Source organism: Palaemon carinicauda, chromosome 39 (assembly GCF_036898095.1).
Source record: "Palaemon carinicauda isolate YSFRI2023 chromosome 39, ASM3689809v2, whole genome shotgun sequence".
NCBI lineage: Eukaryota > Metazoa > Arthropoda > Malacostraca > Decapoda > Palaemonidae > Palaemon > Palaemon carinicauda.
In genome coordinates, this window is record NC_090763.1 from 19,369,616 (window position 1) to 19,397,430 (window position 27,815).

The 27,815-nt window shown below is 41.7% G+C and overlaps 1 protein-coding gene across 1 annotated transcript in view; it reads right to left on the reverse strand.

Moving 5' to 3' along the window:
- Window positions 1-27,815, reverse strand: part of LOC137631060 (uro-adherence factor A-like) — a 264,160-nt gene that overhangs the window by 55,004 nt on the left and 181,341 nt on the right. Inside the window, exon 11 of the mRNA XM_068362655.1 lies at window positions 5,948-6,063. Within this exon, the coding sequence (XP_068218756.1) occupies window positions 5,948-6,063 (116 nt within the window). The remainder of the gene's footprint in view (window positions 1-5,947; window positions 6,064-27,815) is intronic.

Below are 27,815 nucleotides of genomic sequence, written 5' to 3' on the forward strand. Positions count from 1 at the left end.
GCCATTCATTCCTATTTCTAGCACGCTCTCTTGCCTCTCTCACATCTATCCTCCTATCACCCAGAGCTTCCTTCACTCCATCCATCCACCCAAACCTTGGCCTTCCTCTTGTACTTCTCCCATCAACTCTTGCATTCATCACCTTCTTTAGCAGACAGCCATTTTCCATTCTCTCAACATGGCCAAACCACCTCAACACATTCATATCCACTCTAGCTGCTAACTCATTTCTTACACCCGTTCTCACTCTCACCACTTCGTTCCTAACCCTATCTACTCGAGATACACCAGCCATACTCCTTAGACACTTCATCTCAAACACATTCAATTTCTGTCTCTCCATCACTTTCATTCCCCACAACTCCGATCCATACATCACAGTTGGTACAATCACTTTCTCATATTGAACTCTCTTTACATTCATGCCCAACCCTCTTATTTTTTACTACAGTACTCCCTTAACTGCCCCCAACACTTTGCAACCTTCATTCACTCTCTGACGTACATCTGCTTCCACTCCGCCATTTGCTGCAACAACAGACCCTAAGTACTTAAACTGATCCACCTCCTCAAGTAACTCTCCATTCAACATGACATTCAACCTTGCACCACCTTCCCTTCTCGTACATCTCATAACCTTACTCTTACCCACATTAACTCTCAACTTCCTTCTCTCACACACTCTTCCAATTCTGTCAATAATCGGCCAAGCTTCTCTTCAGTGTCTGCAACCAGTACAGTATCATCCGCAAACAACAACTGATTTACCTCCCATTCATGGTCATTCTCGTCTACCAGTTTCAATCCTCGTCCAAGCACTCGAGCATTCACCTCTCTCACCACTCCATCCACATACAAGTTAAACAACCACGGCGACATCACACATCTCTGTTTCAGCTCCACTCTCACCGGAAACCAATCACTCACTTCATTTCCTATCCTAACACATGCTTTACTACCTTTGTAGAAACTTTTCACTGCTTGCAACAACCTTCCACCAACTCCATATAACCTCATCACATTCCACATTGCTTCCCTATCAACTCTATCATACGCTTTCTCCAGATCCATAAACGCAACATACACCTCCTTACCTTTTGCTAAATATTTCTCGCATATCTGCCTTAGTGTAAAAATCTGATTCATATAACCCATAAGGATAAATAAAATATTTTAAGAACTGTAACAACATTAAAATGAATATTTCCTATACAGTGAACCCTCGTTTATCGCGGTAGATAGGTTCCAGACGCGGGCGCGATAGGTGAAAATCCGCGAAGTAGTGACATCATATTTACCTATTTATTTAACATGTATATTCGGACTTTTAAAACCTTCCCTTGTACGTAGTACTGTTAACAAACCACCCTTTAATGTACAGAACACTTAATGCATGTACTACAGCACCCTAAACTAAAACAGGCACAAATATTAAAGGCGATTTTATATCATGCGTTTCCTAAACACCTAAAAAGCACGATAAAAAATGGCAACCAATGTTTTGTTTACGTTCATCTCTGATCATAATGAAGAAACAAACTCATTTAGTGTACAGTACACATATATGTATAGGTTAGTTTTTGCATCGATTATATTGATTATACAGTACTGTATGTTGATTTTTTTATTACCAATGTTTTAGTTTACGTATTTTTCTTAGGACTTCCAAATGAAATGTTTTTCTTTATGACGCCGCCTGAAACGACGGCGTGTACGCTCAGTAAACAACCACGCTCAGAACAAACAAGGCATTTAACGCGCATGATGATAGTGATAAATAATGATACAGTACATACATGATTTACAGTAAAAGCATTTACAAAATATTTTACCTTACAAATATAATATAATTTATACAGTATTGTACGTAGCAAAGCAGGAAAACAATTTACGAGAGAGAGAGAGAGAGAGAGAGAGAGAGAGAGAGAGAGAGAGAGAGAGATTGTTTTACGTACGTAAATGTAAATTTTAAACAAAAAAAAATATGATAGGTTACAACATGTAGACTTTTAAAACTTTCCCTTTAACTTAATGCATACAGTACGTACAGTACTAAACTATAAAACAGGCACAAATACAGTTTTAGAATGTACAGTAAGAATATTAAAGTAAAAATAAAGATTGTTACTGTACTCACCACGAAAGAAGTTGAAGAAAAACTTGAATGGTGATGGCGATGAATTTGCTGCACAGTAGAAATGATGATGATGAAGCTGATGATGTGTTCTACTGTGCAGCCAGGTAGTATTTTACGTCTCTTCAGACGGAGGTGTCTTTTCCTGGGACACCTCTTCAACTTCTTCTGGAAACTTCTTCAATTTCTTCCGAAGGCGTACTAGCAGGAGGAACTGGCTCTTTTTTGCGAGGCTGGAAGAACATTGTGATCGGAAGTTGTTGCCGCTGCTTCTTTTTTCGATCCAAGAGCATTTTGTAGGGAGTCATGTCTCATCGATCTTGTTGCAGAATTGCATCGAGCGAACCATATCCTCGTCCCACTCTTGCAACATTTCTTTCAACTCCTTCGCATGGTTGCAGGCCTTGGCAAGCCGTTCTAATGTTAAGCCCGTTTCTTCGACATTTTCTTGGGTCTCTTCCTGGGTATCACTCTCTTCTTCACTTGCCGATTTCGTCAGGTCTTCGAGGTCTGCGTCAGTTAGGGGCTGGGAATGGCAGTCCAACAACTCGTCGACGTCTTCAGTCGTCATGTCGCCAAACCCGTCACCTCCAATTATGGCAGCCAACTGCACAGATTTGCGTATTGCAGAGTGTTGGATTTCCGACGGAGTAAATCCCTTGTCGTCGTAAACAATATCGGGCCACAACTTCTTCCAGCTCGCATTCACGGTTGCAGGTTTCATCTCTTGAAGTGCCTTCTGAATATTCTGCAGGCACGTGGCTATGGTGTACTGCCGCCAGTACGCCTTCAAGTTAAAATCTTCATCCTCGTCATCTTGGGCAGCATCCACACACGCAACGAGGTCTGCCAAGGTGTTCTTCGCGTAGAGGGCCTTGAACGCCCTGATAACCCCCTGGTCCATCGGTTGAATTAATGACGTGGTGTTGGGTGGCAGGAACTCAACCTGAATGCCCTCATGCGACAGGTCAGTTGCGTGTCCACCAGCGTTATCCATAAGGAGAAGGATCCTGAATGGCAAGCCCTTCTCTAAGAGATATTTGCTGACTTGCGGGATAAAACACTGATGGAACCAGTTGGAGGTCAGCATCTTCGTAATCCATGCTTTTTGATTATGCATCCAGTACACGGGAAGGAGATTCTTATTTTTATTTTTCAAAGCGCGAGGATTTTTCGACTTATAAATAAGCCCCGGCTTTAACAAAAATCCAGCAGCATTGCCACACATCACGAGGGTAACGCGATCCTTGAATGCTTTGAAGCCAGAGGCTTTGGCTTCCTCTTTGAACAGGAAAGTTCGCGACGGCATTCTCTTCCAAAACAAGCCAGTCTCATCCATGTTAAAGACTTGTTCCGGCTTGTATCCACCTTCGGCGATAATATTCTTGAACGTCTGGTTCACGTAAGTTTCAGCAGCGGCAGTGTCAGCGGAAGCAGACTCCCCATGCAGGGAAACGCTTTTCAGGGCGAAGCGTTTCTGAAACTTCGCGAACCATCCTTTGCTGGCAGAAAAACGTTTCTGAGGCTGGGAATCAGTGGATGTCCCTGGTTGAGGATCATCTGCATCATCATCATCTTCAGCATGGTTGCCGTCGTCGTCTTTAGGTTCCTTTGCAGCAAAATTCTCATATAAGCTCAAAGCCTTTGTTTGGATGGTGTTCGTATCCAACGCTATGTTCTTCTTCCGGCAGTCGGCAATCCACACAGCTAAAGCACCTTCCATGCGTACGATCGTTTTATTACGCGTTGTAACGACTCGCTTCGCTGATCTGCTAAAGGTGATTGCAGCCGTCTTTCTAATGTTCGCCTCGTCCTTCTTGATATAGCGAACAGTAGATTCGTTGATGCCAAAATGGCGGCCGGCGGCCGCGTAACTTCTACCATCTTTTAACATGTCGAGAAGCGTAACCTTCTCAGCTATCGTCATCATCCTTCGGTGGCGTTTAGGCTCACTACCAGCCTTAAGAGAAGCAGAACGCTTGGGAGCCATTACAGTAGGATTTACAGTAACAAAAAGTTCAACTTAAAAAAGTCGCAAACAGCACAGATTCACACACTTAAGAACGTCTACTCAGCAATACGCGGTAACAGAAAGTGGACGATCCAGCCCCGCGAGAACTTAGATGCTGCGGGTAGGAGATGCGGGCAAAACACCAATCACAGGCTAGATAACAAAACTTGAGTTCTGATTCGTCATCTATCAGCGCTTGAACCAATCACAACCCGTCTTACAGTACTATAATGCGTTGGTTACCTACTCATAGAAGATGCCCCGCGCATACCGAACGTACGTAGATTAAGTAAATACCGTAATAATAATAAATAATGATAATAATACTGTACAGTAATAATAATAATAATAATGATAATAATAATAACAATAATAATTTTATTAACAACAACAACAATAATAATAATAATAACAATAATAATAATACAGCTTTACGTACGCTATTTTACGCCTCTCTCTCTCTCTCTCTCGTACGCTTATTCGAAATGTGATTTTTGCAACAAAGAATATTATTGGATGCAGTACTACATACGTATACATACAAAAGATTCATGGAAAAGAAGCACATCCATTACAGTACACACCATTCTAATATGGTATGACTGCATCTGATTTGCGTTTCATGTTCGATTTAATTTTACTACGTACTGTATACAGTACTGAATTATCGTATGATCACATTCTCTTTTCGTGTTTTATTTCTTTCTGTGCTGAATTATATATCATATGTAATGCAATGAACAATCAGTAAGAACAGATATTACTAATTACAGTATTAATGGAATTACAGGTAACAAAATATCGTATTTGGTTGTCTTCAGATTTCGCGGTATTTTCGAATTTTCCGGAAAATCCGCGATATGTATATATATATGGGTTATGGGAAAACCCCGCTAAGTGGTGAATCCGTGATTGTCGGACCGCGAAGTAGCGAGGGTTCACTGTATAAACTATAAATACTTTAACAAACCAAGAGGAAGAGAAATTTGATAGAATAGAGTGCCCGAGTGTACCCTCAAGCAAGAGAACTCTAACCCTAGACAGTGGAAGACCATGGTACAGAGGCTATGGGACTAGAGAACAATGGTTTGATTTTGGAGTGTCCTTCTCCTAGAAGAGCTGCTTAACATAGCCAAAGAGTCTCTTCTACCCTTACCAAGAGGAAAGTGGCCACTGAACAATTACAGTGCAGTAGTTAACCCCTTGGGTGAAGAAGAATTGTTTGGTAATCTCAGTGTTGTCAGGTGTATGGGACAGAGGAGAATTTGTAAAGACTATGCCAGACCAATCTGTGTACGTGTAGGCAAGGGGAAAGTGAACAGTAACCAGAGAGAAGGATCCAATGTAGTACTGTCTGGCCAGTCAAAGGACCCCATAACTCTCTAGCAGTAGTATCTCAACGGGCGGCTTTAACATTTACTGAATTAGCATAAAGACCTTGAAAGCAGGCTGACATATATCCTAAACAAGGTGGGAAAAAATCAACTCAAGGTCAATTGGAAATAGAATTTTTCTAACAACCAATTGAGGAATTGGGTGCTGCAATACAAATGGTATTTTAAAACATCCTTTGGCTTCATGGACTTTTGTGTTGTTAATTTCATAGCACTTATCCTAAAAAACTGTTAAGTTATTCAAACCTTTCACCTACAAAAATTAATAGTTCAAGGAAGATTAAGAGAAAAAAATTATCAGCTGACATAATATATGAAGTAAATAAATAAAATTACACATGAATATATAATCCAATCACTAAGAATGATAAATTCTACAGTTTTCTAAAAAATTTTATCGTTTCTTACCTGCGAATGTCTTTTGGTTTCATTAATGAATTTCAAAATCATGTAGTCTTCAACTCTTGTGTATGATTTTTTACGACCTGTAGGCTCTGTCTTCAATTGATTTCCACGGTCTGTTTCTGAAATACATTAACAGCAATTATGAATGACTTAACTACACTTGCGTTCTTATTTTTCAAAATCTGCAAACCTATCTATCAAATCACTGCATCTGAAAACAAAGCATGAACAAGCGAATAAGTTTTTAGAGTAGTTTAGTATTAAATCTTAGGTATAAATTTTAGCAACACACTTATGGAACTATAATATAATAATCTAAGACTATACAGTTGGACATCGTTAATCGCGGTTTCTTGCTTCACAGTTTGCATTTTTCCCGGCCAAGGAGAGAGAGAAAAAAATTCTTTGTGATAATTGCTTACCCAACATTAAGAATTCGATTTCTAATAGTTGGCAAAAGCATTGGGATGGCCAAGAACGATGCAATACCTATAAAATAAAAATTCTCATAAAAACTGCAATAAAATTCAAGCTGGGCCATGATTTCAAATAGCCTGTGCTCCTTTACACTGGGAGCACTGCGCACCACTATCTATCTCTACACCCAGTTGGTCCTAGCTCTCTCTGTACAGTGTGCACCCATTTACTGTGGTAAAAAAAGGGATTTTGACGTAGGAAAAATCTATTTCTGGGCGAGGGACCTGTGCCGCCCAGTGAATAAGCTCCATTTAGCACTTATTCTTAGGTAATTTACTGCTAAATATACCAGAGAAAAAATGTAAAGGAGTGCTAGGTTAACTAGCTCGCTCACCTATTGGTGTCGGTATAAAATTGGGCGTATAATCCAGAGGTCCCGCACTATTTAGATTCATCCACGACAAAGACCCCAATAGAGGAGAGCCGTTCAACCTCACTCGGCACCACCAACTCTGCATCCGCTCAGAACCCAACTCCTTAGCACCCAAAGTTTGGGGACTCCAAGGGAGAGGAGCTGGGAGGGTTCACTGGGCGGCACAGGTCCCTCGCCCAGAAATAGATTTTTCCTACGTCAAAATCCCTTTTCTGGGCTCGAACCTGTGCCGCCCAGTGAATCTATACAAGAGAAATGTCACCAAACTTGCAAGATAAAGGAAAAAACATAAGCGTAAGGGAAATACAGGATGCTTTAATCAGAGATGAGTGCCACAAAACAATTATAAGGGTATCTTAAAAGGAACATAAATCCACTTGGTAGAACAACTGACAAATAAGGTATAATAATGCCGTGAGTGATAATATATACAGATACTCAGGAGTTAAACATTTACAAATATAATAATAATATTCAGGTGTGAAACCAACGAATACAAATAGGGTATAAATGAGGGTACACTCAGGCACACTATTCTATCTTATTTTTTTTTTCTTCCTCTTGTTTTTTTGAAATGGTGTGTTGGGCAGGCTTAATAGAAGGGCCATGGATGCCTGGTGGTTTATCAAGAGGTTGTCTTTTCCTTTTTCTGATTCTTTTTCTTCTCAAAACCATCCTTACTGTCCTCCCTTCAGTTGAAGTGGCTATCCTGGAGGGTATTTAGCCTTGCATGGTGTATCGGCTCCTCCATGTTGACTAGTTTTTCCGACTTTTTACTATAGTCTATGGGTATCATCAATCACTTTGTTTATAATTCTGTACGTATTGTTTTTGTTATAATTCTTGTTAATCTAGTTTTTAAGTATGATGTCTCTTTTTTTATTTCTATTAATTCTTATGCTGTCTGGAGACATTGAGCGAAATCCGGGACCAGTACGTCCTAGATTTCGTCAATGTCGTCTTCTGTATTGCAATATTCGTGGTCTTCATGCAAATATCCAAGACCTTACAGTTGCGTCCAGACAGTATGATATTCTTTTGTGCTCAGAAACTTTGGTTTCTAATATGAGGCACTCATCTGAGCTCCTTATAACTGGTTTTAAGAAGCCAATAATGTTGAAACGTGATGCCATCCCTAGGGCCAGGGGAATGGCGGTGTATATTAGGACAGAGTACCCTGCTTCTCATAAGTCCTGCTATCAATGTGGATGTCATGAGATTCAGGTAATAAAAGTTTGTGGCAGGCATAACAACTTTTATTTATGTTCGATCTACCGGAATCCAGACATGGATGATTCTATCTTCGATTGTCTTCTTACCATTATGGCTAAGATACAAGAAGATGATAGAAAGGCTTCTTTTGTCTTTGTTGGTGATTTTAATGCTCACCATAGGGAGTGGTTAAGTTCTATCTCTCCTACTGATCGCCATGGCTTACAAGCTTTAGACTTTGCCTCTGAATCAGGCTGTGAGCAAATCATAAATGAAGCTACTCACAGGTCTGGTAATTGCTTGGACCTTGTATACACTGACTCCCCTGGCGTTATAACTGGTAAGGTTGGTCCTCCAGTCGGGACATCTGATCATGCCTTGATTTCATTATTGGTGAAGACTGAGCAGCCTGTCCCTGATATATCATATTCTTGTAAAATTTACATGAAATCCCAAGCAGACTGGAATGGGATTTTACATGATCTTTTGTGCTTGAATTGGTCACAATTATATAATAGTGTAGATCCTGTTGTCCCTTTGAATGAGAATCTAGTCAACATAATTGATAGGCGTATCCCTTCTCGTGTGCTAAGATACCGAGTGAAGGACAAACCGTGGTTCAATGATGATTGTAGACGTGCTTTTTTGGAGAAGCAGGAGGCCTATCAACTTTGGAAGGGTAACAGATCAGATTTGACCTGGAACAACTATACTCAGCTTCGAGCTTTTGCTCAGAGAGTTTATGCCTCAACTGAAAAGGAGTACAATTTAACCATAAAAGAAACACTTTCTGGTACAACTCAGGAACATAAATGGTGGTCTACCCTTAAATCTGCACTCTTTGGTGTAGATGCAACAGTTCCTCCTTTACTTAAACCAGATGGCTCAGTCACTCACTGTCCAAAGGAAAAGGCAACCATTTTGGCTGATGTTTTTGACAGTAAACAGAGTAATGAAAAACTTGAACTTCCTCATTCCTGTTTTCCTGAGGCTAAACTAACTAGTTTAGCTTTTCGATCTCGTGAGATTAAAGCTCTGTTGATGGACCTTGATGCTTATGGAGGTGTAGACCCAAATGGTATTTTTCCTTTGTTTTTTATAAAGACAGCAGATTTCTTAGCTCCAAAGTTATCTGTTATTTTGCGGAAGTTAGCAAGAAGAGGAGCTTTTAGCACTAATTGGAGAATTGGTAATGTTACTCCTCTATGTAAATGTGTTTGTGGTAGCTCAAGTCCCACTGATTACCGCCCAATTTCCATAACTCCCATATTATCTAAAGTTTTTGAACGTCTTCTGGCAAAACGTCTTAATAGGTTTGCAGAAGGTAATCATCTACTCCCTAGTTTGCAATTTGGTTTTCGTAAAGGCCTTGGAGCATGTGATGCCCTTCTTACAATCTCCAATGCTGTACAGAAATCCCTTGATTGTGGTCGGGAAGTTCGTATGATTGGCCTTGATTTTAGTGCTGCCTTTGACCGTGTTAATCATGAGGCCCTTGTTTTCAAACTGAAACAGTTGGGCGTGGGTGGGTCGTTTCTTAGCATTATTACTGATTTTTTAAGTAATAGATCTCAAAGAGTTGTTGTTGATGGGCACCATAGTGATTATAGGAATGTGATATCCGGTGTTCCACAGGGTAGTGTTCTTGGCCCATTACTTTTCATACTATATACACATGACATGTGGTTTGGCCTAGAAAACAAGCTTGTTGCATATGCAGATGATGCTACTCTCTTTGCATCAATTCCATCCCCTGAATGTAGATCTAAGGTTGGTGAATCCCTTAATAGAGATTTAGCTAGAATTAGTGCATGGTGCAAATTATGGGGTATGAAGTTGAATCCTAACAAAACTCAAAGTATGATTGTAAGTAGGTCAAGGACGGTGGTTCCTCAACATCCGGATCTCAGTATTGATAATGTTTCTTTAAATATGTATGACTCTTTCAAAATTTTAGGTGTGATTCTCGACAGTAAATTTACTTTTGAGAAACATATAAGGTCTGTGTCTTCTTCAATTTCACAAAAAATAGGCTTATTGAGAAAGTCTTTCAAGATTTTCGGTGATCAATCTATTCTGAAGAAGTGTTTTAATTCTTTCATTCTACCTTGTTTTGAGTATTGTTCTCCTGTCTGGTCTTCAGCTGCTGATTCTCATCTTAATTTGTTGGACAGAAACTTACGGTCTATTAAATTTCTTATTCCTGATCTAGATATTAATCTCTGGCACCGTCGTTCAATTAGTTCATTATGTATGTTGCATAAGATTTTTCACAACTCTGACCATCCTTTACATTCAGATCTCCCTGGACAATTCTATCCTGTTCGTAATACTAGGCAGGCAGTTAATTCTAATAGCCAGGCCTTCTCCATCACGAGGCTCAATACTACGCAGTACTCTAGAAGTTTTATTCCAGCTGTGACCAAGTTGTGGAATGATCTTCCTAATCGGGTGGTTGAATCAGTAGAACTTCAAAAGTTCAAAGTTGGAGCAAATGCTTTTTTGTTGACCAGGCGGACATAGTCTTTTTATAGTTTATTTATGACATATTTGTTTTTAATGTTGTTGATAGTTTATTATATGACATGTCTGTTTTGACGTTGTTTCTTATTTTAGAATGATTTATTGTTAATTTGTTCTCTTCATTTATTTATTTCCTTATTTCCTTTCCTCACTGGGCTATTTTTCCCTGTTGGAGCCCCTGGGCTTATAGCATCTTGCTTTTCCAACTAGGGTTGTAGCTTGGATAGTAATAATAATAATAATAATAAGGGGGAGAGATAAAATGACAAGGCATTAACACGTGAGTCACCTGGAAGTAACTACGCTCCCTGCAGCTACTGTAGAAAATTTTAGGGCTTCCAAATGTTTAAGGTAGTGTTTCTTGAACACTGACGGTGATTTCCACCCTGTATACCTGGAAAGGTCCGTAAAATTCATGTGGTGAAAAAAGTTCACCGAAGTAGCAACCGCTCTGATATCATGTGCAAGAGGAAAAGAGTCAGGGCTAGCTTGTTTAATAAAATACAAAATTTGTTGCCTGATCCCTTTAATAGTAATGGTACCACCTTGTTCTCTAACGAATAGAGGCCCCGAGGAGTTAGAGGAGGTCCGGGATAAATAAGACCTAAGAGTAGTAACAGGGCACAGAGACGGATCTTGCGTGAGGGGAACAATTTTCCAGGAGGACCATCTGTTCTGAGGGTCTTCGTTCTTAGCCAAAAAGAATTTGTTAGGTGAAAGAAGGACCTCTCCCGAAGGAAGGAACTCAATATGACCCGGGTCTCTCGACAAGGCTGCCAGTTCAGAAATTCTTGCCCCGGAAGCCAAGCTCACCAGGAAAAGTGTTTTCCTGAGAAGGGGAATGTAATCACAAGAACTGTTAATGGTATCAGAAGCCAATTTGAGTACATCATTAAGGAACCAGGTCACCGGGGTAGGACGAGTAACCGGTTTCAGTCTGGCACAGGCTTTCGGAATTGAAGCTAACAAAGAGTCGGTTAAGTCTATGTTAAAACCCACTAGGAAAATCTTTTTCAAAGCAGATTTAATAGTGGTGATAGTATTGGCTGCCAGACCTGATTCTAATAAAGTTCTAAAGAAAGTGACTGTAAGGTTCAGGTTCATACAGTGCACGTCTGAGTCCATCAAAAATTTTGCCAACTTTTTAACTGCAGAATCATATTGGCGGATGGTGGAATCCCGTTTATCTGATTCTAGAAACAAGGTGTTTTGAGGATCGATATTGGCACCATGCATGGCCGCAAACTTCATGAAGTCCATAAAGTTAGGGCGCTCTGAATGTTTGAGAAAGCGTACACAACGCGTGTTTGTACTATCTGAGACAGAACCGGATTGGGTATCGGGTGAGGATATAGTCTCAACTCTCGCAGGAGAGGATACCAGTTGCTCTTGGGCCAGTTGGGTGTGACCAAGGCTACTTGTCCCTTGAAGGATCTCAGTTTGTCTAGGACTTTCAGTAAAAGATTCACCGGGGGAAAGAGATAAATCCTTTCCCAGATGTCCCAATTCTGTGACATGGCGTCTGTGGCGTAAGCCCGAGGGTCTAGATTGGGAGCCACATATACTCTCAATTTGTGGTTGGACTCCGTGGCGAAGAGGTCCACTTGGAGACCGGGAACCCGAGAGAGAATCCACCGGAATGACTTTAGATCGAGTGACCATTCCGATTCTAGAGGGGAGGTCCGGGACAAGGCGTCTGCCACTACGTTCCGGACTCCCGCCAGGTGGACAGCTGAAAGATGCCAACGGTTCGAGGCTGCTAGGGAGAATATGGCTACTAGAACATGGTTCAGGGGCCCTGATTTTGACCCGCCTCTGTTGAGGCAGCGGACCACCACTTCGCTGTCGAGGACCAGACGAAGGTGTTGTCTCTTGGATAGAGCGAGATGTTTCAGGGTTAGAAGAACTGCCATGGCCTCCAGCACATTGATGTGAAATTGGCGGAATAAGGGAGACCAAAGACCTTGAACTTTCCTGAGCTGAGAATAGCCGCCCCAACCTGATAGGGATGCGTCCGTGTGAATGATTAACTTCGGAGGCGGGAATCGAAGGGGAACTGACTTTGACAGATTGTTGGCTCTTGTCCAAGGAAGAGGTCTTTCCCGTAGAATGGGAGGAAGGCGGACTTTCCTGTCCCGGAGCTTCCGGTTCGCCCTCGAACGCCAGACACGATTGATATCTTTCAATTTTGCCTTCAGAAGTAGATCCGTCACTGAGGCAAATTGAAGGGACCCTAGAATCCTCTCTTGGAGACGTCTGGAACTTACTTTGTCTTTGAGAAAGCGTTTGGTGTTCCTTGCAATCTCTAACCTCTTGGGTTTGGGAAGACACAGAGTATGAGATATAAGATCCCATTGCAGGCCGAGCCATTGGAACTTTGATTTCGAAAGAAGACGGGACTTCTTGAAGTTGATCTGGAAGCCTAGAGATTGAAGATATTGGATGACTCTGTGAGTGGCTTTTAGGCAATTTTGGGAGGTGTCTGACCAAATGAGCCAGTCGTCCAGATAGGCTACTACTTGAATCCCTTGATTTCTGAGTTCCTGAACAGCGACTTCTGCTAACTTTGTGAAGATCCTTGGGGCGATGTTGAGCCCGAAAGGCATCACTTTGAAGGAGTAATTTTTGTCCCCTAGGCGGAAGCCTAGATACGGACGGAAGTGTCTCGCTATCGGGACGTGATAATAGGCGTCTGTAAGATCGATAGAGGTGGTGACGGCCCCACGGGGAAGTAAGGTCCGCACCTGCGAGACGGTAAGCATTCGAAACTTGTCGCATTGAATGGACAAGTTGAGAAGGGATAGGTCTAGAATCACTCTTCTCTTGTCTGAATCCTTCTTCGGGACACTGAACAGCCGACCCTGAAACTTCAGGTGTTTCGTTTCTTGTATGGCGTTCTTTTGTAACAGATCCTGGACAAATTCGACTAGGTCCGGAGTGGAATGTTGATGAAATTTGTTCGGAGGAGGAGGCCCTTGAATCCAACTCCACCCCAGTCCCTTGGAGATGATACTGAAAGCCCAGGGACTGAACCTCCATTTGTTGCGGAAGGCATAAAGCCTCCCCCCTACCTGCTGCACCTCAGTATTGGCTTGAGGAGTTGCCTCCACGTCCGCCTCGGAAGTTCTTTCCCTTGCGAAAAACTCTTCCTCTACCTCTGTTCTGGTTTGAACCACGGTGGTAGCCTCTACCTCTGTTATAACTCTGGGAAGAGCTAGGAGCCTCATAAGACTGGTTAAAGGCAGGAGAGGTGGTGGAGGCACCGGAAAGCTGGCTCTTAGGGAGCAGAACGGTGACATAGTCGTCCGAAGGAGCCTGAGAGGTGGAAGGCTGCGCAGGAGCAACGGGAGATGGAGGAAGAGGCAGTCGGAAAATGGACGAACTACTCTGCTGTTGCCTGAACTGGGTGGAGGTATACGGGCGGAGCTTCTTCCTACCCCGGGCTTGGTAATTTGCGGGGTCATATTTCCGTTTAGGAGTCAAACCCCAACGGGCTTTAAGGCTCTGATTGACTCTAGTGGCCTCTGCCAAGACTTCCTCCACAAGATCCTCAGGGAAGAGATTTGAACCCCAGCAGGAGGACCGGATAAGCTTATTAGGCTCGTGCCTAATAGTCGCCTCAGCCAGGACGTGTTTGCGACACCTACGTTTAGCAATAGCGAAGTCATAAAGATCATAATACAATGACTGCAACGTAGCCTTATTGAGAGACTTAAAGATACTCTCAGTATCATAAGTCAAGGCTATCGACTCCGTGGATGTGGCCAAGTTCAGAGTTCGGCCAACACGTAGGCGGGAATCATACTCCTGTTTAATGAGGGATTCCGGGAGACGGGGAAGCCGCTCACTAAACATAACTGAGGCACAGTCCGCTGATAGCTTGCCAGAGGTAAAAGTGGTATGGACATTGTCCCAACACTCAATGCCAGAAGGAAGAAGGAGGGAGATCGGATCCACCTCTCGGATGGGAGGCAAGGGCTTCTCCTCCAGAGCATATTGGAAAGCAAGCTCTGCTACCTTATTGACGCATGGAGTCACGGTGTTTTTGTCCATTAAAAACATTGTGAAGGAACTCTTATACGGCGTCAACATGGTGTTGGTGCAACCAATGTCGTTCAGGAACCTAGCCCAAACAGATTGGGCTTGTTCTTTTGGGAAGATGACGGTCTCTTTGGGGACCTTATCTAGCCGAACCAGAGCTTCCTCGGTAAGCCTGGCATAACCATGAAATGGAAATGCCAGACCAGGAGGAAAGAATTCAAAGTCCTCTAGAGGACGAGTGCCAAGACCTTCCAAAGTTAACATTCCGTCTGAGAACGGAGAATGAAGAGCCATGCCCCAAGGATTATTCTTGGTATACGGCGGAAGCTTAGAGGCATCCGGGATGAGAGAGCTTTGGACTCGCTCCGGAGCACCTTGCTCTAATGCCCCAAGTCTCTGACCGATGTTAGAGAACATCTTGTCCATCTTGGCCTGCATTTCCGACACCAACTTAGCTTGCATCTCCGACACAATGCGAAGCATGGCTGATTCGGAAAGGCCCGGGCTAGGAGCAGGAGTGGCGGATTGTACTCCCGGGTCGTGAGACTTAGAGGAGGAGCCGGAAGCCTTAGATGACGGGTTTGTATTCTGCTTAGAACTATGGGAAGCCTTGTGAGGCTTACGAGCTTTAGGTAAGGTTCTAGATGTAGACTTATCCTTGGGGGGAACCGGGTGCGATCGTTGAGACGAATCACGGTCCCCAGAAAAACCATGAGAGGAAGAGCGATCAGAAGAAGAAGAAAGAGCGGGGCTGAGGATAGGAATCTCAGCGCCGGTAACACCTGCCTCACTTACCACCCTACCTGCGTCCGGATCATCCAATAACATGGGTTCGACGTCCAGGTTCATGGAAGCAACATTGTCTTCCAGATTTCCGGGGGCATCCGACGGATCTTGATCTTGATCAATAAACCCCGCTATGGTGGCATCAATGTGGGCAATGATGGGAGCTGCAACATGCCTAGCCACAGCGGCTGAAGACTTGGCGTTAGGATAGATCATGGCACAGTAGTCTTCAGACAGGACGTAAGGCTGTTTAGTTTTGACGTTTCGGGCAAATCCCCTAACCCACACTTTCAGTGTGGCCCGAGCCGCAGTCTTCTGCTCCGGGGATGCCTGAAATAATAGTGGGAATTATAAAAAGGAAGATTCCCGGTGGTCCTTCAAGGCCATAGAAATCTTACTAAATAGTGTATATATACCAAAAAAGGTAAAATAATTAGAAAGGTAACATAGCCAACGGGACTCACCGAATCAGATCCGAGGGTGGTGATGAGGTCAAAACAGACCATACAGTTATCAGGGTGCCAGACCACTATGTCCTCCAGCTGAACTCCGCAGAGGGCGTGAGACCTACATACGATATGGCCACAAGGCTGATGAAGAACAGCCGCACAGGCCGTCGTCTGACAATGCACCATCTATAAAAAGAATAGTATATGAGAAACTGTAATTCTCTTAAGTAGGGGCGGGTCCGGAGGACCCGGGCCTTAACATAAGTCTAACTTAAGACTAGAGCTTAACTGTAATACTCTTAAGTAGGGGCGGGTCCGGAGGACCCGGGCCTAAACATAAGTCTAACTTAAGACTAGAGCTTAACTGTAATACTCTTAAGTAGGGGCGGGTCCGGAGGACCCGGGCCTAAACATAAGTCTAACTTAAGACTAGAGTATAGCTATCCATTCCGGTTGAGCCGGGATCATAAAAAGGATGTAACAAAGAATTAAGACACCTAGTGTCTGATTTCCCGGAGCGAGGTCAAGCCCCGGGCCGGGAAATAAAAGTATAACCATAAACCAATACATATAGGAACTCCGGGATAGTGATCTGTCATATATAATCCTATATAATCATAGGAACTGTTATAAATTAATAGGGGGGCGGAACTGTAGATAAGAACCGCCAACCGAACCCGGAGGGTTTCGTATAACATAATAAAAGTGTGATAAGTGAATATAAAATAGGGTGCACCGGGATCCAACTCTGTTGACCGGTGGCCAACCCGTCTAGACAGAGACGAACCCGCCGGGACACCCGGAGGACAAAGTCCATACACACTGAACTACCCCCTCTAAAAGGAGGGAAGGCAACGGTCCCCTAGGGGAGGGGGGAGAGAAGCCTAGCCGCCCACCTAGCGAGAGGGGGAGCTTGGGGGAGGATCACGTGATACGGAGCAGCAGGGCTACCAACTGACGATCCCCAACCAGACAGATCAAACGGAGTAATAGCACAAATATTCATTATAATAGTAATAGCGTTGAACACTTATATAAAAATACACATAAAAAATTTAGGGCAAGGCATGCAACAAGACACACCTGATGACTTATAAAATAAAATTGCCGCCTAGTAACGAAGGTCGGCAAGCCATAACGATACGTAACAGATATCGGCCCTAAAAATGAACCACGAGGGTTCTAAACGCTAAATAATGAATATCCACAATAACAAATAACATTTAATTAATAATAAAAATAATACACATAGTAACACCGCGAGTGAAACTAAAAGCTCTCAGGAGTACCAACTGTAAGCGGAATCAAGCAAGATCGATATGAACGAAGAGAATAAACTCCTATAATTTAAATATTAAACGATCTAGATTGCTCAAAACACAGCAAAACATAGCTTGGTACTTAACTTAGGCGGTGTCTCCTGGGAAACCGATGAAGAAGCCATAATCCAGTGGAAAATAGCGAAATACGAGAGCACAACAAAAAAGCGGGTTACAACACAGGCGTGCTAAAAGGAGTTGGGTTCTGAGCGGATGCAGAGTTGGTGGTGCCGAGTGAGGTTGAACGGCTCTCCTCTATTGGGGTCTTTGTCGTGGATGAATCTAAATAGTACGGGACCTCTGGATTATACGCCCAATTTTATACCGACACCAATAGGTGAGCGAGCTAGTTAACCTAGCACTCCTTTACATTTTTTCTCTGGTATATTTAGCAGTAAATTACCTAAGAATAAGTGCTAAATGGAGCTTATTCACTGGGCGGCACAGGTTCGAGCCCAGAAAATACAGTTATATTTGAATTAAACCAGATTTTGATTCAACTGGTGATTCACTTAACTGTATCCAATAAAAATGCATGTAATATTCACATTTTAGTATCATATTTAATTAATAAAAAAAGCGAATTATAATCTCATGCATTATTTACATTCAAATCAGCTGATCAACCTGCGTACTCTGTCGTCAACCTACACTCACTTTCACGATATTATCCCACTGATATGACCATTCACTTTCACAGAATTACCTCACTGATATAACCTATCATGCACATTAGTATGATATCTCCTTCACATTATTATTGTCTTTCACTTATTATTATTATATCCTTAATCCTTTTCCCAATTCCTTCCCAAATCCTTTTCATACATTTACTTTGCCCTCCCACACACATCTACAACGTTTCTTTCAAACTCTTTTGATTCTCATTATTTATAACAATTTCATTCATCTTCTCTTTTCTAGCATGCATTCATCATTTTCATCTTATTAATCATTCTAAACCCGTTTCTTATCCCACATTCCACGTAATCACATTCCTTCTTCTTGCATTTCCCAAATTCATTAATTTTGCTAATTTATTTGAATTAGCATAGATTTGGCGGATGAAATGTGCAAGGAGAAAGAACTTCACTACTGCCTACCCTTGTCTCGTCTCTTTGTCATATTGTTTTGTCCTTCTGTCTCCCTGGTGTTTCACCTAACTGTATCCAATAATAATACATGTAATATTTACATTTTAGTGTTGTACTTATAATAAAAAACATAGTGAATTATAATCTTATGCATTGTTTACATTCAAATCAGCTGAACAACCCTGCTTTGTCTGTCGTCAACCTCCATTTTCAGATCAAATAACTCCCTCATTATTAAGGCATGTTACCAGGGGATATTTGATATTTATTAAAAGAAACAATTATTACTTGATCTATCATTTTCCAATTAACCTATTAATTCCAAAAGTTTTATTTGAAATGCTTCTCTCATATTTAATTCATTTGTACTGTGAGTTGAATCGCATAATGTTAACTGGAATTTCATTCATGTTGCCAATGCACGATATTTTATAGTTTTTAGCTCTGTGGTGCTGGATTATAAAGCCTCAATAGAGACTCAGCAAAGAAACAAGGATTTCATTTATTAGAGAGAGAGAGAGAGAGAGAGAGAGAGAGAGAGAGAGAGAGAGAGAGAGAGAGAGAGAGAGAGAGAGAGAGAGAGAATATGAATGATTTGAAGTTTTCTGGCATCCTCACATCGAACAGGAAAGAATTAATACTCTCTCTCTCTCTCTCTCTCTCTCTCTCTCTCTCTCTCTCTCTCTCTCTCTCTCTAAATATTCAATTTTGTTTCGGAAGCATTATTGCATTTTAGAAAATTATGATTATTTAAATGTTAATTGTGCTTTAATAAAACATTTATATGCTTTTGTTTCAAATTTTGGGTGTATTTTATCAATCTAAGTACTTTGGGTGCTGTTAAAGCTCAATTAACTACAGTGATGCCTCAGGATACGAAAGTAATCCGTTCAGGATATGGTTTCGTATCCTGAGTCGCATTTTACATGTAAATAGCCTAATCCGTTCCAAGCCTTACGAAAAGACACCTTTTCTTTCATAAACACGCTAAGCTGTAGTAACAAACATGCAATGCAGCCATTTCTATCATTCAATAATTAACCCAACCGTTAAAAACAGCCTAATCCATTCCAGAAACCACCATGAGATTATTCAATAATGTAGTTATAGTCTAGTTATGCCCTCCAAGCCCTAAGAACACGGTCCGTTTTCTTTACTACTGTATAAAAGTTACGGTACTGTATGTAAAGCATTTGGATCAGTGAAGGTGTATTGTTACCTGTATGTACACCTAAATTAAGGATTGATACCCTGAAAAAAAGGTTACAGTTAATTAACAAAAAAGTTGAAACTTACCTTTTGATTGAGACGATGTTCGATAGCGAAGTCGCGGCAGAGGAGGATGGCATAAGGCAGAAAACGTAACAAGTGACAGACTACGTACAGTAATTTACACACTTAACACATTAACACTTAAACTTTACGAAATAAAAAAATGGCAGAAATAATTAACACTTAACATTACGTATGGAAAACTATAAAATGAAAGAAAAAATTACTAACACTTAATGGTAACAAAACTTAAAATTGAATTTTTTTTTTTGCTTTTTTATAACTTTACATTTTTCATATTTTCTAAATTTCTTCTACTTCTTCATCACTTTTTTTTTTTGTTTCTTTTCTTTACTTTCACCTTCTAATTCTTCATCACTTCCTCTTTTCTGTTTCTTTTCTTCACTTTCACCTTCGTCTTGGCCTACTAATACTGCTGGCCTCTTTAATAAGAAACTATCCATTGAAGCTTGTTTCTGCCTACTTTTCAACACATTTCTACAATGCGTTAGGCAAACGTCATTGCAGTGTTGAAGCGCACGGTTGGTATAAACTTTTTCTGGATGTTCCTTTTCGACGTAGTCTGCCATTTTATGGAAACATGCAAGAATTTCCTTAATGTCTGACGTTTTCAAAGGTGTAACATCCTCCTCATCACCGCTAGAGAACTGCTCTTGAACAACACTCATTTGCATCGTCTCCAACTCCTTCAGGTCGTCCGTCGTCAACTCCTCGTGGTGCTCCTCGATAAGTTCATCTATATCCTCCGCGCTAACTTCCAGTCCCATGGACGTACCAAGATGTACGATGTCAGCCATCTCAGACTGCTGAATGGGTTCAGGATCGTCAACGATCTCGGCTTCGCCTCCAGGCTTCCCGAACCCCTCGAAGTCTCGTGCAGAGACATCAGGCCACAGCTTCCTCCAAGATGAGTTTAGGGTACGCCTCGAAACTTCCTGCCAAGCGAGATCAATGAGTTTGAGGTATATCACGATATTAAAGTGATCTTTCCAGAATTCACGCAGAGTGAGGTATGTACTTTCTGTGACTTGGAAACATCTCTGGAAGAGATGCTTTGTGTACAATTTTTCTAAATTAGAAATAACTTGCTGGTCCATGGGCTGGAGGAGAGGGGTGGTGTTAGGCGGTAGATACATGACCTTTATGAAGGAATACTCGGCCAGAAGATATTCCTCGAGGCCAGGAGGGTGCGCTGGAGCATTGTCCAACACCAGCAGACATTTCATAGGGAGGCGCTTTTCTTCCAAATATTTTCGGACAGTCGGACCGAAGCAGACATTCACCCAATCAATGAAAAGTTGCCTCGTTACCCAGGCTTTAGCATTCGCCCTCCACATCACGGGAAGGTTCTCCTTGATGACTTTGTGGGCTTTGAAGGCTCGGGGATTTTCAGAATGGTACACCAGCAGGGGCTTTATCTTGCAGTCCCCACTGGCGTTTGCGCAAAAAGCAAGGGTAAGCCTGTCCTTCATAGGCTTATGTCCGGGTAGCCTCTTCTCCTCTGCCGTGATGAACGTCCGACGAGGCATTTTCTTCCAGAAAAGCCCAGTTTCGTCGCAATTGAAAACTTGCTGCGAACTGTAGCCTTCCTGCAGAGTCAACTCGTTGAACGTTTTAACAAAGGCTTCGGCGGCCTTCGTGTCCGAGATGGCTGCCTCCCCATGCCGTACCACTGAATGAATACCAGTCCTTTTCATGAATTTCTCGAACCACCCCCGAGAAGCCTTGAACTCTGGGGGTTCCTGCTGAGATGTTCCTTCTCCTGCCCCTTCTTCGGCCTGAGAACGCACGAGATCACCGAAAATGGCAGAGGCCTTCTGGCAAATTGTAGTCTCAGTGATGGTGTCTCCTGAGATCTCTTTGTCTTTGATCCACACAAGAAGCAGCCTCTCCATCTCGTCATGCACGTGGGTTCTCTTGTTGGAGAAAATAGTGACGCCCTTAAAAGGTGTCGCTGCTTTGATGGCCGCCTTCTGCTTCAGGATGGTGCCTATCGTAGACGGATTCCGGCCATACTCCTTGGCGATCGCACTTAAACGCATGCCAGACTCGTACTTTTTCACGATTTCGAGTTTCGTCTCCATCGAGAGCATCGTCTTCTTCTTCTTTCCTTCGGCAACATTCTTGGGACCCATGGCTACAGTATTAAGCTCAATACGTAATACACTACGCACGTTATATACAGTACTATGTATAGTAAACACTAATACAGTACAGTGCACAGTAACGAATGTTTAATAACGATAACACGTGGCGTACGAATGTATTTAACACTACGTCAAACAAGCAAAAGCACACAATGTCTGTTAACGATACCGCAGTCGGAACGAAAAGAGAGAGAGAGAGATGAACGCCCGTGCGTAAGCAAGGTGGGATAGTTGCCGACCAATAGGAAAGCAGGATCTTATGGCGTCAGGTAGCGTCTGAGTAGGGAGATAACCAATGGGTGAGCGGGAGGCTGTAAGTGAGTCTACCCAAGTTCAAAGTCTGGCGGCGCGCGCTTTTTAAAATTACTCTCGGCGACGAGTTGGGATCTCGTAAGCTTTTCGTATCCTGAAATTTTATTCGTATACTGGGGCATAAAAATCTTCGAATCGCTTTTCGTAACCTGAATTTTTCGTAAGCAGAAACTTTCGTATCCAGAGGTATCACTGTATTTAAATAATGATAACTTTCTAGAATGCAACAATGCTTCCAAAACAAAATTGAATATGATAGAGAGAGAGAGAGAGAGATAGAGAGAGAGAGAGAGAGAGAGAGATATCAGCTGTTTTAAAGTAATTGAACGCACAGTTTTTGTTTATTATTTAAAAGAAACAATTGTTATCGAGATATTTAAGTTTTTAGTTTATAAAATAAGCTGTATTTCTGTTTATGAAAGTATAGATAACATACTGTGCAAGAGACAACACATAAGAAACTGCGTCATGCTTCTAGAGGAGTCGCGTAGGCTATGAGTCTTGAACTAAAACACCCAACACTTACAGTAAGTACAGTTAAGCTGTACTGTAGTAATATTACTGTACATATATAAAAGCAATATACACTACAGTATCAGTGAGTATTAGGTTAAAGTACAGTATTACTAGGTAGAAACAATTTTGGTTATACAGAACAGTAAGGGGATGATGACGACTCGGTAAACTTTATCTTAGCACAATACTGTACTGTAACCTTACTGTGTCCAATACATGTGTGCAAATATACTGTACACTGTACATATGATTATAAACTGTTGTAGAAACCAAATTTAAACAATATTAGGCAGTATTTACTGTGTTAATCATCAGCTCTGGCATCTGTTTGTGGCAAGGGGCTGTGACTTTTTAGGTTAGGAGTTAGCACACCCTACTTTTGTATTTATTTGCAAAAATTTGCTTATTGCGCCTGTGTCTGTAACCTAGCTATCGCAAATGACGAGGCTTGACTGTATCAATTACTTTTATTTTATAGTAAATAACACAAATTAAGCCTTTTGAATAATCCTCAATTATTTACAAAACATCCTTTACAGAAAATAACAAATTTGGAAGTAATTTGTATTTTTCCTAAGGTTACAGTCCTGTACGTAGTTCTATACATATGGAGAAGGAATCAGCGCTAGCTAGCGTACGACCATAAAAGCCTTTATCGAGGAGTCAACAACCATATGACCAGCATCCTCCCTCTTGCTCACTCATACCTCTTTCACTTTGATTGCAGACGGGACTTTCTCCTGGGGGTTAGGTGAGGGTGGGTAAAGTATGTATAAGAAACTACAGTTTTGTATTGCAGTCAGCCCCAACTCTTTGCAAGGGTTAGGTAACAGAGACAGGCATGAAAAGCCGGATTTCGCATATATTTGGCACCCTAGGGTGGGATAACAACTAACCTAACCTAACAACTCACTGCCCACTGCCTTTGCTTAGATAATTAAAATACTAAGTACTGCCTAATATGCAGCGAACAAAGGAATGAGGCATCAGAGACGAACGGGGGCGGTATAGGGAGAAGGTATGTAACAGCTCCTCACTTATCCTTACCTCTACTTGACTAGACTGGGTAAAGTCTATTGGGAGTGCAGATATCTAGGGTTATCTATGGATATGTCCCTGATTATACACGATATCTTTGGATAATAGTTCCGGGGGTTAGAACCCTGTGATACCAGACAGTAATTCTCTTGAAATATCACTCGCAGAAATATTATACAATAGGAAACAGCCGAAGGGACCTTCCATCAGGACGACATGGCTCGAGCCCAAAAATAGATTTTTCCTACATCAAAATCCGTTTTTTCACATAGTTTCTATCACAGTATAAGTAGTTTGGAATTAAATTAATACATATCAATAAGTTTACATTACAGTACATGTGCACAAGGGTACAATACGAATTGGACACAGTAAGGTTACAGTACAGTACGTAACACTAAAGTACAGTAGTCGCTGCCCCGACCCGAACTATAATTTTATCTGGTAATCATCATACACTTACAGTATATATATATATATATATATATATGTATATATATATATATATATATATATATATATATATATATATATATATATATATATATATATATATATATATATAAATGAAGTTTCTATCTAGTAATACTGTATAACACTCGCTGATACTGTGGTGTATATTACTGTAATATATGTACTGTATAGTACTATCAGTACAGTAAAGCTTTAGACTGTACTGCAAGTGTTCACTGTTTTCGTTCGGATGACTTTGACTTCAAGCACACGTAGCCTACAGTTATAATAAACAATACAGTACTATACATTACTGTAATTACTGTAATTCTGTACTGTACAATATATATACAATTTAAGATTAACTAAGAGTACATATCTTATACAAGGACCACTAATTATTTTTGTACAAAGTTCAATGCAGTCTTGAAGCATGACGCAACTCCTGATGCGTCGGCATCGTCTCTTCTGCAGCACTGTAGGAAATCACATATCTACAGTATATTAATCCGTAAATAAAAATAATGTTCAGGAATACAATATGTACTACTGTACTGTATACATATAAATCACCTTTACACGAAAACATGATTGCTCAAAAAGGACTGAAGCGGGAGATACACACATGAAGTGAGAGAATACAAAACTGACGAGCAATTATGCGCTACATAAACTTCCAAAACGCGCTAAATCATCTTTTTAAGATATAAAAATGATAAAGCTGAAATTGTTTCAATAAGTCAAGTTGGGAAGAAAGACTCTGGAAGACAACCATTTTTTCATATTATATACTATCAGCAGGAGAAGCACTATATTTCATTATGGCGTAAATTAGCGAAACCATGCCAGATAGTAAAAATGCGCTAAATTCTCCAGAAATGTACCAGATCTAGCACGACAGGCGCTGAAATGGCAACTCTGGCGACGAGTCAGAGTGAGATGGGAGCGGAGAGGGAAGTGGAGTGAAGATAGCAAAGTACAAAGGAGAACGGGCTGTTTTAAATTGTCCCGCAGCGAGAGTATTTCTCGTGCTTATTTGATTTCTTATTTGATAGTTTATATTATTCACTGTGTCGCAATCGAATGAAATCGCCAAGGATAAGCTTGCGTGAAGCGGGAGCTGACTGTATTATGAAAAATACGTTCTACTTCCAAATTTTTCATTTGTTCCTACGAAAAATACTAACCCTATATTTTTTACATAGGGAGACTTGCACTACGGTGTGTGGAAGTCCCTTCAACTAGCTGAAACTTTAAAATTGTGATTGCACCATCATAATGTGAGGAATATGCATCCTTCACCTCGTAAACTATTATGGTATACACAATGCAAGTTAATGTCCCACCTCTCCCTCGTAAAAAGATTGGGGACATGACTTGAATATACTATGCAGTATATCAAATATATTCTAGCTACAAGCTAGAGAGGTTTACCTGCAGTCTTAGGGGTTCTAGCCAACAGATGGGAAGATGAAGAAAAAAAAGGTCAGTCATTCCTTTTCATTCTTACTAGATTGACAGCATAACTACTGCTCTAAAATGAAGGCTAGACCACTTGCTGTGCAGCCACCACAGGTCCTATCAAAAAGGTATCTATGGACCTGTGGGTCATGTCTTGCAGGTAGTGGGCAATAAAGGTAGTGGGATGTACTTACACCCCTGACGTCATGAGCTCTAGGTTGAGAGCTTTGTTGACATGAAAGGGAAGGCTTGATGACTTGGTCAATGACCTATCTAATCCAAGAGGAAATGGTGTTCCTCTTAACCCTTCTCTTGACCCTGCCTGAGCTTACAAACAGATGTCTGATCTGCAGGTGAGCTCTTTGAATTTGTTTGAGATAGCACTGTTGCGGCCTCACAGGACACAAAATCAGTTGCTCAGGATCATTGGTTACCTCCCGAAGACTCAGAATCTGGAAAGAAATGAACTTAGGATCAGAAACAGCCAGATTCTGAGTCTTAGCAATGATCTCAGGGATGAATCTGAATGTAACCTGTCCACATACTCTTGAATGGGCGACATTGTAGGTGAGACCATGCAACCTGCTTCCCCTCTACATGGAAGGTAAGACGAGAAGAAAGACGACTGTTTTCAATGTGAGATCACAATCTGAAGCCTGATGTAAAGGTTTGTAAGGTACTCCTTTCAAGGATCAGAGGACTTCCACATTACAGGAAGGTGGTCTTACTTCTGACTGAGGTTATGTCTGTTCAAAAATTCCGTATGAGCATAGACATATCTACCAAGGAGGAAACATCTAACCCCTTCAGTGTAAAGACCTGGTTCAAGGCGGTATGATAACCTTGCACTGCCAAGAAAGAGCAGAGTTTTTCCTCCCAGAAACAAAGTAAAAATTTGGCAAATAGGGGTAGGGTGGCATCGGGTGGAGAGGCATCCATTTAATGACACCAACGACAATAGATTTCCCACTTCACCTGGTAGACTGAGGTTGAGGATTTCCTGACGTATCCAGACTTCTGTTTCGCCACTGGTCGCGAAAAGCCTGTCTCAGAGAGGAGATACTGGATAATCTCCAGGCATGAAAATGCAAGGATCCCAGAGCCCCAAAAGTAAATCTGGGCATGGGTTTGATGCAGGTCTTGAAGGAGGGGCAGCTCCCTCGGTACCTTTGACTGTAGCACACAGATCTATCGTTGACGAACCTCACAGTCATTACTTTGTTTACTAAATCAAGATCCAAAGACCACTAGGAAGCTACAATCAGAGCCCTCCTGAGCAGTTTGTCAGTCAAGATGTTCTTTTTGCTGGGAATGAACCTGGCTGACAGGGAGATCGCAGCATTGTCCACTGTCCATCACAGTAATTCAACGGCTAGCTGGCAAAATTATAGTGAAATAATACCTCCTTGTTTGTTTAAATACATCAATGGTCATGTTATTGCTCATCAACACTACTGATTGGCCTAAAAGGAACTGTTGGAATTATTGAAGAGCAAGGAAAGTTGCCCTCAACTCTAGGAGGTTTATGTGGTACTGCTGGTCTGACTCGGACCATACCCCAGAAGCTATCTGATGTAGCAGTTGAGCGCCCAGCACCTCTCTTTTCGTGAATCCGTGATGAGCATCAAGTCGGCATACAAGATCCACCAACTCAGGTCTTTCTTTTGCTCTGATCTCACTGGAATGTGCATTCCAGGAGGATCCCTGCCTTGAAACCAAAATGTCTTCAATTCCCAATTAAATGACTGCATGTGACGGCAACTGTTAGGTACCAGGCTTTCTAACAAAGCCAGATGTACCAGCCCAAGACGAGACCAGAATGAACAATTGAAGTGCTGTCGACAGACCAAAACACAGCACTCGAAACTGGTGTACCTTTCTGTGAGGTACAAATCTTATGTACTTCCTTGAGGATGGATGGACATGGACCCAAAAATAGGCATTTTTCAGATCAAACGTGATCATAAAGTCTTTTGGTCTGACAGCCTGTCTGTCTGACCAGTGATGCAGTCTCCATCTTGAACGGAGTTCGGAGAATAAACTCTTTCAAGGTTGAGAGACCTATGACTGGTCTATAGCCTAAAGCCTCCAATGCCCTTTATACAAGAAAGAGCCAACTGTATAAGCCTGGGGATGCGTCATGGACCCTCCTGAAGAGTGCCGTTCCTTATCGAACTTCTGCCTGTAAGGCAGCCTCCATCGCACATCCCTTTGTGAAGGATAGACATCTCAGAGGATGAATCAGGGGAGGTGGAGAGCTGGTGAATGGGAGTCCTGGCTCACCATTCTCCATCACTGCCTCTACATCCTTGAGAGGAAACAAGCCTGAGACCTACTCAAGTAGTTACTAAGAAGGAGATTCCATCTTTAGATCCTG